Here is a 14691-nt window from a genome sequence, read left to right as displayed (position 1 = left end):
AAAAATAAATAAAAGTCCGCGAGAGAGAAGCCCGACCCGACCCGAACCTGTTTTACTTCCGCATTCCTGTCGTTTTGGTCCGCAGCAGACACTGCACGTGTGACCGCAAGTGGAGCTGCTCCGGCGCTGCGTCGGAGCTGTCACGCTCAGCGGCTTTGCACGTGTGACCGCTCCACAAAATTTGCTCCAGTGTAAAATATATCGCAACAAAATATTTCGGTGTAGCGTCGGACCAAATGTGTGCCGTGTGAACAGGGCTAGTTTCACACAAGTCACTCCAGAGTATAAGTCGCACCCCTTGGCCAAACTATGAAAAAAACGTCGATTTAGCGTCCTAAAAATACGGTACCATCCCAGTGAATCAGATGGAACGTTTTCATTTTGTTTGGTCAATCGGTTTCATTCTAATGGAATCTAACTAAACACTCAGAAGAATAAACGATTTTGTGATCAAAATCACGATTCCAGACAACGCCATCGCTTTGTTTTTTTTTTCAGTGCTCCTAACTGACCCAGAATGTGTTGTATCAACTAGAATCTCACACATAAACTCACTGTCCGGTCAAGTGGCATGCTACACGTGACCGGTTATGCACACCAATCAGCTCCGAGCTGCTACGCACAAACTTGGTGGTATATTTAAGTACTAACACGTCCCGCACCTAGGCCGACCTTTCTAGCAGTCGTGGCTAAACATTCGACTACAGTCCAGAGCCTCTCCTCCGTGGCGGCAAATAAGCACAGTTATCATTTGAAGATGAACAAGGAATAGCCTAAGCATGCAAGAGAGAGCAAGAGAGAACAGAAGAAACCAATGCAAATCGCTAACCGAATGTTGTGTTGGCCAACAAAAGAAAAAGCGCTCTGCTGTACAGTGCACTTTTCACAGAAGTATGGCTGGAACTGCGTTTAAGCGGAAAGCAACCAGCTATGAACAGCAAGTGAGCAGGTCAATTAAGTGTCTCGTGAGAAAACAATAGTACAGCGAACGGCAACCCAGTAAGCACACACCACCAAACCCAAGAAATGAATCCGATACATTAGCCAGGATGAGGCGCTGAAAAGATCAAAAGTATCTCATTTAATATGTACATTAAATATTTACAATATCCGCTCTGTATTTTTGTTTGTTTGCATAATTTTGAAGACCACAGTATGAGTTATGCAAGCTACACAATGGTAGGTTTCAAAATAACATTATTTTTCAAAATTAATTTTATTTATAGGTTAGTGCTGTCACTATTGAATATTTTTACAAGTGATTATTCTATTCTATTAATTTTACACTCAGTTTATATCATGAAGGAATTCAATTTATAAGATGACAAAAATGTGAAAAACAATTTACATACGATTGCACATGTATGTACAATGAACATGTAAATTACTGCAATTTTTAAAAACATTTTTGGTTGAAAACTAAACTTTGCATACGATATACCATCCAATCCATCCATCCAACATCGGTTTAAAAAGGCCTCTTGAGTGTTCTGGCATTATTAAATAGATCTTAATGTTTTGATGCTATGATGTCATTTCCTGTTATATTTGGAAATGTTACTGCACATACAGAATATTGCCGTAAAGCTTGATTTGGCGGGAAAAAATAAATTGTGAATCCAATCGCACTATTTTTCAGAAAAACTTCAATCTTTTCCTGAAATCTTTCAGCACTAACGACAAGGCAAAGTGTGACCTGAAACACCTCCAGGCTCGAACTGACCTTGTGCACTCAGCTGAAGGGAGAGCGTTCCACAGAGGTTCAAAACGTGTCAGTTTAATAGCCTCACTCACACCTCCAAACCAGCCGCATAGTTTCAACCCATATTCTACAAACTGCCGGGGATTTTTGTTCTATTTCTGGGCAAGGTATCTGACCCAGGTTGCCTGAGGTAACCGGCAGTCAAAGGTCGTACCAGTGTTTATAGGACAACAGCTGCAGTTGTTCTCTCAGCTAATCTGTCATCGTCTGCTCAAGACTTGTACAGTGGGTCTTTCTGTGGTATCGTCTTGAACGAAAATGTACATTAATTAAAGAGGCAGGTGGTAATGACTTATATTTACTTTTACAAGTGTGTATATTATTGTTAAGAAACACTACTTTTACTAAATTGAGCTACATTGCACTCCCTTTTCTGTTTTGATCTGCAGGTATATTACAAATATTGTTTTGGCGGTCTGCCTTGGTTCGTCAGAGATTTGCGTCACATGACTGAGTTTCTCCAATTTAACATGACCGTTAATGATGTTTGACTCAATTTCACCAATTGAAACAGGTCCAGGCAGTCACAAGACCACACGGTCATCGTGCAGCATCACATGGAACACTGAAAGTTTTAAACGTGACTTCTTAATGTAAAGCATGTCAGAAACCTATCTTTACATTTCAGATGGGCTTCAGCCCGCCCGTGAACCAAGTGAGGATAACAAAGAAAAACATGTGTGGCGCTGCCATTTGTGTCTGCCTGAAACTCAGCATTTCAGCCTACAAGAACTCACTCCACTAATAACGTGAGAAACATGAAAGAAGCTGACTCGGTCTGTGTTTGCAAAATGTATTGCTCTGTGGAATAAAACCAACAGCACATGAATGCAAATTGCAGTTCGTCCCACCCAGTCTGTTCCTTGCTGTAGAAATGGTTGTGCACGTTCAAAACGAGCAGAGAGAAGAGAAAAAGTAATCCACAATGGATGCATGCAGAGCATATGCAATTTCTTTTTAAGTAATCAAACACATGTCAGAATATAGAAAATTGATGGATTGATAGATGGATGTCCTACAGAATTATTATGAAAGAGGACTTTGACCATTTAATTTGGACTGACACGTATGCCTTGTAAAACCAACGTTTTGTCAGTTATAGAAATGCAATAAATGAAGGATATAACATGAATGCTGAGTTGACTATTACTCATTTCCATGACCCAACATATTTTAAAAAATCAACAAAAATACCCCCATCCAAAAATCAACAAAGTTCTGTTCAAAAGGCGAAATGAAAAGAGCTCTTCTTCCCTCCCGTTCCAAATGCAAATACAAATGCATCTTGCATCACTTCAAACCTTTGCATTTTTGCTCAACACTTTGAAGCAAAGGGCCATTCATATTTAACTGCATTTGCATGAAATCTGGTCGTTTTAGTCACGATTATGCGCACATTATTGAAATTTCCTACTTAAAACCAACTTTTAGTTTTAAATCTTGTTCACCTCAATGGAAAGTTTCCAACTTTGAAAATGCCTGTCATTTCGCAACCCTACTTTGGATTGTCTTTCAAAAATATTTGACGAAGAGTTATTGCACTCGTAGGTCATCACTGTTTACATTTGGGGAGTGGCACTGAAAGGTTCTCGCTTTCACGTTCTCTCCACAGCAATGAAACGTGATTCTCACGATCTTTCCAGTTTGAATTGGGATGACAACCATCAACTTTATTCCCTCTCAAAATGAGTAGCAAAAGAGCAGAAATGTAATGAAGCGAGAGCGGCACTCAGCTGCTGGCATGAGTGCAGCCTTTGCTTCATTATACTAGCCAAGAATTAAAGTGTTTTGTTTTGTTTTGTTTTTTTGGAAAGAACTGAGCTTTCTGTCTGAAACTCTCCAAAGTAAGAAACTATATGAAATAAACCATTGAATAAAAACATAATCCACTATCAAGAATTGTACATGTTATTATGCAGGAGTAGCACACAAGAGGGTGTTTTTTTTTTTTTGTTTTTTTTTTTGTTTTGTTTAAACTCGCCTTGTCATTATCCATGACCAAGCAAGTGCTCTCCCACCAAATTGGAACAAAGTAAACTGGGAATGCTATGAGGATTAACCTCACTAACCAGATTGAAAGGTGCAATTAAAAACTGTATATTCTGAGATAAAATAGTGGTACTTTCCACCCATCTATCTGTCTCAATATCTCAGTGAATAAGAATGGAATAGCTTTGGGGCTAAGTTTCTTCAGATGGAACAGGAGATTTAAACACGGCAGAAGGATTTATGAACAGTTGAAATAGCAGTGTGCTAGAGTTTAAAAAAAAAGCCTACTAGAACAGATGAAATGTATTTGGATTCAATCTGGGAAATTTTACAAAATGGCGTGTGTGTGTGTTGACTCCCATTTAGCATGAGTGGTGAATTCTAAATGCAGCTATATTGTACCAATAAGAAGGTGTGTACATATGTTCAACCGCATTAATTTCAGGTATTTCTTTTTACTTCTCTTCAAACGTCCCCCTCCCCCCAATAATGTTGGTCAGGTGAAAAGGACAAATTAATGGTGAAAATATATTTTAAATTATTTATTTTGGTTACTTTTTGTTTTGTTTTTTAATTACAATAACCTTAACCTGACATTTAAACTGGGGTGTTTAGACTTATTATATCCACTTTGTGCTCTAAACATAAAAGGAAACAAACAACAGGCATTTTGATGTAACCGGTTTGGCGGACATGCTCAGAGGGCGATCCAAAGGCACACAGTGTTTATATATTCTTACTGGCTTGGCTGTACACCTGTCTAACACATTAAAATATATTTTTAATCTATGGCTATATATGCTGTCCTCGTAAGTGGTGCATATAACTCCAATTTTTCCCTCCCTTCACTGGCTTCTTGTACAATTTAGAGTTCAAGATTAAGATTATTTTATTTGTTTTCATTTTTAATTGGTGCCTTACTTCTCTGAGCTCCTCCACCTCTACGCACCTTCCCAGTGCTTCAGGTCAGCGGTCCACACATGACTGGAGGTACTGAGGACTAAGCTGAAGCTCAGAAGGGGTTGAACCTTTTAGTTGCCTTTCCCACTCTTTGAAATGACCTCCCGCTAAACGTTAGGTAAACCTCGCTCTGTCCATTTTTAACATTCATTTTAAAACACATTTTTACCCTATGGCTTTTGACTCAGCATGAGATTTAGCACTGTATTTAAGGTGTTTATATGTAATTGATTTCTTGTTGCAACTGTTTTTATTATTGTACGTCTGAATTTTATTCCGCGTCCAGCACTTTGTATGCAGCGATGGCTGTTTTTTAAGTGCTCTATAAATAAAGTTGTGTTGAGTTGAACGTGTGCTCGGATGACTTTGCCAAGGAAGAACTTGATCCCACCAAACAACTTCCTGTAACATTGGAAATCATCTTAGAACAGGGGTGTCAAACTCATTTTAGTCGCGGGCCAATTTGGAGTTACATCTTCCCTCGGAGGGCCGTTATGACACTGAAACCTCAAAATTATTACTTGTACACAACAAATTAATAGATTACTAATTTTGAAAACAGTCAATTCTCATAGTTTGTTCAATTATTGTTCAAGTGAGTGTAAACAGGATAACAAAATTATTGCAACAATCTCAATGTGATTTATTACACATGACAATTTGACATTTCGGTACAGATTTTAGCAAGTTGACACACATGATTTGCTTTCGCGGGCCACATAAAATGACCTGGTGGGCAAGATTTGGCCCCTGGGCCTTGAGTTTGACACCTGTGTCTTAGAAGAAGCTGGTTTAGTTGCAAAATGAGGAAAATGTCATATTGTCTTGTATAGTCATATCCTGTACAGTACTGTAGGCATTATAAGTTAATATTTCCATGCATCCACTTGCTATCTTTGATTGTACGTTCGAGCGTTTGTTCGACTCAAATATTTGAAATGCCACTCATGGAGCCACAAGATAGTCATCGTTCTTTTCCACCTGTTTCGTGTAATTCTTCTCTGCAGGAATAGTGAGAATGGAAAGAAGTAAATATGAGCTATCAAGTGCTGATTTCTTTTTTGGAGAACACACTACATGCACCACAGTAGTGCTTGCAACATTTGAGCATCTGACCCAACACTGAATTCAGCCAACTCCTAACACACACACAGCTCTGATGACTAAACATATGGTAATGTCAGTATCAGAATCGTGTTTGGCCCTGTGGTGGAAATCTGTAATGACTAAGTGGTCACATGGCCCTTTAGTCCAAATTGAGGGCAAAAGTGACAACGACATGGTAGAAACATGCTGCTTCATAATGAAAACTAGTCCCAATTAGTGGTAAAGGGGAGCCAGAGAACTAAAACTGGCAAGTAAACTCAAGTGAAACTCTTAATAATTTATAATAAATGAAAATTAATCTACTCAGAGCTGTCATGGTGCCCATTTCTTTTTAGGGGTCAACATTTTAGTTATGCACTTTTACTGAACTTACATTAGAAGTATGTTGCACACACAGCACATTTGACAACAAAGTTGTACTTAACTTGACTTGACTTGAAGCTGGACTGAGCTTTTTCTGTTGCCAGTCGCTTTTTTTGGAATGACCTCTGACCATCACTCGTTTTAAAAAACATTTCTATTCTTTGGCTTTCAACTCATTGTTTTAGTGTTTTCTTGAATATTGTTTTTGTGCTCTGAATGTATTCATGTGTCATATTTTAATTTATGAGCAGCACTTTTTATGCAGCGGTGGTTGTTTTAAAAGTGCTCTATAAATGAGCATGAAAGCACTGGTACAGCGTATTGTTGTGCTGATGACAAAAAAATAAATAAATTAAACAATCAAACAAGTGAACTATTTCTTTCTATTTACAAACAAACCACCTGCTGTCAAGGCAACCAGAGCTTAATATACAACACTGCATTTAACAGCCTGTCGGACTGCTTAACATAGCGAGGAACCTGACAACTACTGTATAATCCAATTTTATTGCTCATGTTCTTTAATCTAATGTAAAATGTAGACTCACTTGCCTCTACTGAATACCAACTTTTAAGCGTGGACCGTCGCAAAAAAACACAACAGCAAATAGCTATAGTTTTAACAGATTGGGGGAAAAGTGGCTGCTGTAATGGAATTTGAGATCCTTGGGTGAAGTAGGTATAACCGAAACCATTAGCGTGTGGTATCGTCTTAAATACTTGCTACGTAAATATTTAAAATGAATTTCTCTCGTAGCAAATAGGAAGTGCATTTTAAAAATGGACATTCGTGAACTCGAATTGGCATCACGCGCGACGCGTATCTCGAGTTAGTTTGCTCTCAACCGTCAAGTAAGGAGACGTCTTACCGAACATAAACGTAGCCCAGAGAAGCGCCAGGACGTAGTTCTTCATCGTTTTTCTCTCCATTACTCCAATATATCCTTTATCCCCCCACCCCACTTCTTTCTTTGTCCGGCGTGGGGGGTAAAATTGTCTCCGTGCTGCCGCGGGTGTCGGTCGGACCCTTGAAGAAACTCTGCCAGGCACTTTCAGCACCGCTCGCCGGGCGGAGCCACAGCACAAATGGGATGCCCACCACGATTCCAACCTAGCCGATAAATCGATAAATCCGCACACCTTTGGGACCTACATGGGCCTGTACGTGGTTGGAACACGGGACAGATTGCAATCTGGATACGGGATGTGAGTCACACGAAGGCAGGTACAAGACGGGAGAGCGTGGCCGGAAGTTAGGTGGGTTGAAGGAGAAGTAGGGAAGTAGGGGGTGAGAGAGAGAGAGAGAGAGAGAGAGAGAGAGAGAGAGAGAGAGAGAGAGAGAGAGAGAGAGAGAGAGAGAGGGAAAAGGAGAACTCACGCTGGTTTTATGCTGCATGACGTATTAGTTTAATTAGTTTTTATGTGACACATTCTGCCGGCGCAGCACGGTCTCCAAGTGATTTTCTTCACTGGCACAGTTCAAAATCTCTCTGTGCTTTTATTCCAGAATGAGCAAACATTGCAGACTTGAACTTTTCAACGGCTTTTTTAACCCTACGTCATCACTCACCTAACTCATGGTTCAACATAAGGCCCGAGGGCCACATATTGGCCACACTGCTTTCTGTAATGTGGCCAACTAGACTATTCACCTCAACTCAGCTTTATTTAGAGAGCAATTAACAACTGCAGCAATAACAAAGCGCAGTATATAACATCCAACATAAAATACAGTAAAGGAAACAATATGAATGAAATAAGTAATAACATAGTTTTCTCAAATAGAGGCAAATTAAACCTACAATGTCAAAACTTTGTTATATTTTTGCTGTGCATGCTGTTTACTTAAATCTACGAATCAGAATTCGAATATCTTTATTGTCCCAAGAGAGAAATTCATGTTGCAGCAGGAGCACATAAACAAAGACAGAATAGGCAATGACAAAATAACATGAGGCATAATATTTTAAAAAGGCATACAGCACATGTTCAGTCCAGAGCTAATACCATAAATAGACAATTATTATATATATATATATATATATTACTGCAAAAAATAAAAATAAAATAAAAGTGCAATAAGCAGCTGTGCAAATACAGTACACAATAGTAATTAAAAACATGTGCAACCTAAGATCTCATTGCCATTAAGTGGATACATTGCACTTGGAATAAATGAAACTTCAGCCATTTTGTCCTCCTCAGAGCCCGAAACCGACGGCCGGAGAGCAGAAGCTGAAACTCAATTTGAAGTGGATAATTTGGACTACCGGTACTGTATACAAACTAGCATTTGCCTTCCTTAGGACCGGTTTATCATAGATAGACATGAGCCTGCTGATATCCTGATATTTTCCCAGCAGTTTTAACAAGGCTACAGCAAAGTTGTTATTCTAACAAAGTACGTATTCCAAAAGGTATGTTTAAAACATTGCATCTATTCACGAATAGGGACCACCATCTTTTCCTCAATGTGGCATGCATCAACCTTTCATGCTTGCTTTATTTACTCACAAATCAGAGAGAATTGGTGAACAAACTACATATCAGACAAACCCACTTACTGTATTTAGCTAGCTTATGGCGGATGCGTGAATCGGCTAACTCACAACTGCTGTTCTTTGTATCGTTTAATCTGGTATCCTATTGCCATCATATACTTATTTTACCAACATCAACACAACAACATCATGATCACTCACATTGTACAAATATGGCTCCAGCTATCTATAGATAGAGATAGATAGATATAAATATAAGTTTACTTTAAGTTTAAAACAACCACCACTGCGTACAAAGTGCTATCCATGGAGTAAAAGTCATACAACAAAGTAATTTAAAACAATAAATTAATAACTGGAAAAAAAAGTAAGCACCATAAAACACAACCCCAATGATGACAAGCAATGGAAAATGGACGAAAGGAAAATGTAATGGAGCAAGTGTTTATTTTGCAGTCTTGGGATTGGAAATGTCACTTATATGCCCAACACATAACAGTATGTTGTTTATCCATTGCAATGTATTTATTTTCATTCAACTAAACCTCTTACTGTTTTCAACCCAGTTGACAAGGGACATGTTCCACCATGCCACACACACTTAGCAAACATTGAGTAACCCTGGAAGTACCGAGGCAAGAGTTGTGCAGCTTTGGAAACGTCAGTCTCAAAGGTCAACGTTAGCTGATACATTTGAGGATGTGAAGAGTGCAACGCCAAGTGTTTGGTGTGCGTGTTTGTGTGTGTGTGTGTGTGTGTGTGTGGGGGGGGGGTATGAAAGCACACTGTCCACTTCATGTCTTTTCCTCACTTGAAAGACTCGAGTGACCTTTAGTCATGAAAAAGTGCCATAAAAATACAATTGAATATATGAAATTAACACAACACTACCATCTTGTGGACATCATTGAAATGTTTGTTTGTTTTTTTAACTTGTACTTTAGCCAACCATCCATTCTTGTGCTCACATCAATTAAATGCGACCCTGTGAATAATTTAGCAGCAAGTGTAAAAAAGAAATGCATACAAAAGTGATGCATAAACATCATTACTTTTCGTGACCACAGCTCTAAAAATCAGGGGCCTATCCCAGCTGTCTTTGGGCAGTAGCCAGAGGACACCCTGAACTGGTTGCCAGGCAAATCACAGGGCACACAGAGACAAACAACCATTCGTGCTCCCAATCAGGCTGAGGGACAATTTGGAGCAGGCATGTCCAGCTCCGGTCCGTTGTCCTGCCTGTTTTCCATCGCTCCCTCCTGAAACACACCTGATTCAATTGATCAGTTCATCAGCAAGCTCTGAAGAAGCATGAGAGCGATCCTTATCATTTGAAACAGGTGTGTTGCAGCAGGGACAGATGGAAAACAGGCAGGAGAGCGGCAAAGTTTTTGGAATGTGGGAGAAAACCAACGCAGTCACAGGATGAACATGCGAACTCCACATTAAATCCGGAGCCCGGAATCAAACACGGGACCTCTGCACTGTGAGGCAGACGTGCTAACCAGTCGTGCTAACCGTGCCGCCCTACAAAGTATAATATCAATATAATTTGCGGTGCAACCAAAGCAAACAGTCTGCAGTCATCCGTGAACAAATTTCCACGATGCAGAAGCGTTGTCAACGCGCTGAAAACCACAAACACATCTGTGCAGAAAATGTGACGCGTCTGCTTTGTGTTGAGCTGAGAATGTTGCAGAGGCTTACAAAACTCACAAGCCACCCTAACCCATTTACCATGTTTATTTCAAAAAAAGTTGTCTGCTGATACATTTCGACATTCTCACAGTATTAGCGTATTTAATGAGTCCAATTGATATCAAATAAAATTGTCAACATGACAAATGCTAAAGTATTAAAATAATGTTTCAAATTGATTTTTACGTAAATAAAAATAATAAAAACAACAGTACAAAAACTTTTATTGATACGAATTGTTGCACACAATAAAATAGTAACATTTGAACTTAGATTTAAAGTACTGTCATTTGATGTAAAAAATGTACAGGTTGAATGAAAACTAACTAGACATTAGAATTTGTTAAATGTTTATTGTATTGCTGAAACGATTGCAAATTTTTTTCCCCCAAAACTGACAACACAAATGGGAGTTTGTTATTGTGTTATTTCTTATTACTAATTTTCTAAATGACTGCTAAGATAGCATCTTATTTTGTTTTTCTTCTCTTCTTATCTTACTTTCATTTTCCCAAGCAATAAAGAACATTTGTTTCAATACATTTGTAACAATGATGTGGGTTACCAATTTTTAACAGTAACTGAGAAGTGATGCCAACATTTAAAGAACAGTTTGCCAATATTTAATATAAAACAGTCTGCACCCCCATTTTCAAATATCAGGAATTTTCATGCAACCATATTATCTCAATTGTTTAATTTTGCTTGCCCACTTGAATATATATATTTTTTAAATCAATTGAGTTAGACAGGTAATAGGTCATTAGTGGTGGAAGAATTATTTTATAGGTTTGATGATGTTTGCATCACAAGAACCTGGCACTTCAACAGGGGCGTGTAGACCTTTTATATGTACTTCGGTTAAGTAAGTGAAACTAAATAGTGTGCGATGATGATGTTAATGGTGTCTGCAGGGAGGGTTTCTCACATGCCGTCAGATTATTTGTGCTGGAACCATCTTCCTCGGCTGAGGAAGAGGAGGAGCCTGCTGCTGTGTGTTCGTAGATCTCAAGCCCTAGAAAGGAAGTAAGAAACAAGTGACAGCCAGTGGACAATTTGTAGTTGTTTAAGCCTGAGGAGCCCAGGGGTTGTGAAACTTTTGAAGACTACAGTTTGAGAAGCCCCTCTTTCCATCTTGTGCCACTAATCTTTCCTCAGACCTGTGTTGGTCTTCTGGGGCTGCCCTGAGCTTGGCCTCTTGGAGGCTGTGGCCCGCCGCGCTGCCGACGTCCAGGTTGACCATGCGAATGATGATGCAGATTAGGTGGGTGATGATGACATTGCTGATGGTGTCCTTCGGGGTTGGTCCACCCCAAACGAAGCTCCTCCTCCTCTGTTGGAATTGGACAAACAAAAGTTGTGAATAATTCTTATTTTCTATGATCGATAGCCCATTCCTTTGTTTCTGTGTTGCCTTACCTTGAACTTGTTTTTGTTTTTCTCGCATGGCTCGGATGCAGCAAACAATTAAGATGATAACCAGCAACAGAGCAAGGCCTGATAAGGACAAATATGAACTGAGAAGGACTTATAAGACATGCTTGAAGTGTTGTACATTTCATTGGTGAAGCAAATTTACCTCCCATGCCGGCCAGGATGCTCACCATGATCCTAAAATCAAGACCAAATAATTCTTTGGGGAAGATAGATGAGCCTGTAATGATGCCACAGTGAGAGAGGAACATGTGACGGCAACAACAGAAACAAACTACGAAGAACATCATCATGCATAATACTCACTTGAGCCAGTGCAGTTTTGTATCACACCCTCACTGCTCATGGAACTGACATGATTGGAAACTTTGCATTTGAATGAATCATCTGCCACCTTTTGGGCAACTTGCACCACAGTCCACTTATTTTCCTGGGGCAAAAGCTTATCATTCTGAAACCACTTGACAGTGACTTCCGGCATCTACTGGTTCAAAAAGATACACACAGTAGTTAACCTGCCAACTTAAATGTTATTTATGACAAGAATATACACATGGGTAACTGTGTTCAATACAAGGAATATCGCATAGATTCTTCTCAATTTACACACATTGAAAATGCGTGATTTTACTCTGCTTCAAAGTTTGCACATGAAATATCAATTAAAAAAGTTAAGTGCAAGAAGCGGAGATAAATACTGTGTATATATATATATATATATATATATATATATATATATATATATATATATGTAACACGCATACTAAAATTGGAAAAAAAAAATATATATATGTGTGTGTGTGTGTGTGTGTGTCTATTTGCTTGTCTGACAGAAATTAAAAGGTGGAAGCATGGATGCATTTATCGATATTATTGTTATATGAAAATAAGGAACTGTAAAAAGAACAGGGAAACGTTTGTTTCACTTTGAATTGCTAAACAAAGACAATTGAAGATATGTTTATCTTCATAATTGTTGTCTTATTGTTTAAAAAAAAAAGTCATTGTCTTTTGGCAACATTGGAGAAGAAAAAAAGAAAAAGAAAACACTGAACTCGTGTATTCGCTCTTACCTGACCAGGCACGCATGTGAATTTCACATCGGGCAAGGCACATTCCATTTTCAAGCCTGGCTTCGAGACAGGATCTGATCAGATTTGAAAGATAAACAATTATTCTCCAAAGCTACTGGCACCGTAGCATAAAAATAATTACGTTTCCAATCCGACTTAACCCTTTCCAGAGCGATGAAATACTTGGAAATTAAGTTATTTAACAGCAGAAAATCATTGTAGGATGTTACTTTAAAAAAACATTGATAACCCTTACAAAAACATAGCGACTATATTTTTATAAAATCATCAATGCATATATTGTAAACATTAAAAAAACTAATGAAGGGGTAATTGGAAGCGGGCTGGTACATTTAAATAAAAAAGGTAGTTATTGATACCAGCTGGTTTCATGAAGCAAACTGTAATTTCAGTCATAAATAAAGTGAAAGACAACAGGCAGCGGACACATACCCAACACACACAAATATAGGCTTCTCGGATCGATTACGAGTTTCCCTTTTATATCATAAACCTCAGGCACGTATGTGCCTTCACTGCTTCTCGCCAGGTTTGTCAGCTTCAGGGAACCGTTTTGAAAAACATCGTCCCGCTTTCCAGTAACTATCCGGTCTGGTCTTTGATCAAATATTTTGGTCTTGTTGTGCCTCCATCTCAAATTTTCGGATATTTGTAGTTTGTGGTGGAGAGGCACAGCAAAACGTCCGCCGACAGGGGCGTAAGCGTCACAACCATCCTGAGAGTCTGGAAAAAGGAAAGAACATTCAGACATGGACCAATTGTTTTATACCTGAGTAGTTTTGCGTGTTTGTCAAATATGGTGATTTAATCACTCAATTGTAGATGCTTTCCTTCTTTTGTTCCGTTTAGTCAAACTGCACATTAACCTAGTTTGCATCACTTCCTGTTCTTTTTTTCACACATCCCACCTCAACAGGCCATGTCAATAAATTAACTGGATTAACATGTAACATACAGTCACTTTGTATTTTGAAGGCAAGTACACAAGATTGAATTTGTCGTTTAAAAACAGCCCGATTATAAATTTATTTTATTCTACAGGGAGATGACAGCAAAGCTCAAACCCTGAAAAGCCAATATTTTATTTAAATCACAGTTAATTATTTTTGTTGTCATCACAATGTGAGATCACTTCTGTAAAAGTAGCATTCAAAGGTGAGCAATCATTGCGTTTCCAAGAATCTTGGAAATGGAAAACCACATGGTACTAAATATGACAGAATACGTTTTAAAGTGTTATACCTGCGGAGGTAAGACAGCAGCAGAGCAGGAGCACGGAGACAATTGACAAAGCGACCATCTGCACCATCACCATCAGCTTCATAGTTGGCTGACAAGAACTACTGCCTGAACGTTATTTCCTGTCGAAGCAGTCAGTACCACATTTCTCTGCGTGGCCTCAAAAAGGAAGTCTTTCAGGCCCCCTGTCACCCACCCCCAACGTGACTTAAAAAAAATGCACCTTAAGCAGCTTTTACGTCATTATTATAATTATTTAATTTTCCGCAAGAGAAGGCACCCCACAAACGAACTCAGCAATTGAATTTGGAAAATGCAATGGGTCTGTTTGTCCATAGGGTAGCGCTGTGACACCTACTGACATATTCAAAGATTACCTCAAAACTGTGAGACATACATGCTAAACGCTCGACACCATGCCGAATGAAATTCATATTATCCATCCATTTTCCGATCCGCTTAATCCTCACAAGGGTCTCGGGGGTGCTGGTGCCTATCCCAGCTGTCTTCGGGCAGTAGGCGGGGGACAACCGGACAACCTGAA

The 14691-nt window shown here is 39.0% G+C and overlaps 2 protein-coding genes across 3 annotated transcripts in view; both read right to left on the bottom strand.

Moving 5' to 3' along the window:
- ptgfrnb (prostaglandin F2 receptor inhibitor b) overlaps window positions 1-7464 on the bottom strand; it is a 47708-nt gene extending 40244 nt beyond the window's left edge. Inside the window, exon 1 of one of the 2 annotated variants that reach the window (XM_019891217.1) lies at window positions 7051-7464. In XM_019891217.1, the coding sequence (XP_019746776.1) occupies window positions 7051-7111 (61 nt within the window). In that variant the 5' untranslated portion in view covers window positions 7112-7464. The remainder of the gene's footprint in view (window positions 1-7050) is intronic. The other variant, XM_019891216.1, reaches the window with a different exon arrangement.
- Window positions 7465-10587: 3123 nt separating this feature from the next.
- LOC109528689 (T-cell surface antigen CD2) lies at window positions 10588-14406 on the bottom strand. Its single transcript, XM_019891602.1, has 8 exons — window positions 14151-14406; window positions 13341-13631; window positions 12888-12961; window positions 12121-12295; window positions 11960-12034; window positions 11800-11877; window positions 11541-11713; window positions 10588-11395 (listed from the first exon to the last, which is right to left on the bottom strand). The coding sequence occupies exons 1-8, from the start codon at window positions 14230-14232 to the stop codon at window positions 11315-11317; spliced, it is 1029 nt and encodes a 342-aa protein (XP_019747161.1). The 5' UTR covers window positions 14233-14406; the 3' UTR covers window positions 10588-11314.
- Between the last annotated feature and the right edge of the window lie 285 nt (window positions 14407-14691).

This window comes from Hippocampus comes, unplaced genomic scaffold (assembly GCF_001891065.2).
Source record: "Hippocampus comes isolate QL1 unplaced genomic scaffold, H_comes_QL1_v1.1 scaffold174, whole genome shotgun sequence".
Classification (NCBI taxonomy): Eukaryota; Metazoa; Chordata; class Actinopteri; order Syngnathiformes; family Syngnathidae; genus Hippocampus; species Hippocampus comes.
Note: the sequence above shows the minus strand (reverse complement) of the source record. Positions and strands in the feature narration are given on the sequence as shown.

Coding starts and splice junctions, on each gene's coding strand:
- LOC109528689 (XM_019891602.1), bottom strand. CDS start 14,232: ATGAAGCTGATGGTGATGGTGCAGATGGTCGCTTTGTCAATTGTCTCC. Junction 13,632..14,150: donor CTGCTGTCTTACCTCCGCAG/GTATAACACTTT, acceptor TCCTTTTTCCAG/ACTCTCAGGATGGTTGTGAC. Junction 11,396..11,540: donor GCCCCAGAAGACCAACACAG/GTCTGAGGAAAG, acceptor CTTCCTTTCTAG/GGCTTGAGATCTACGAACAC.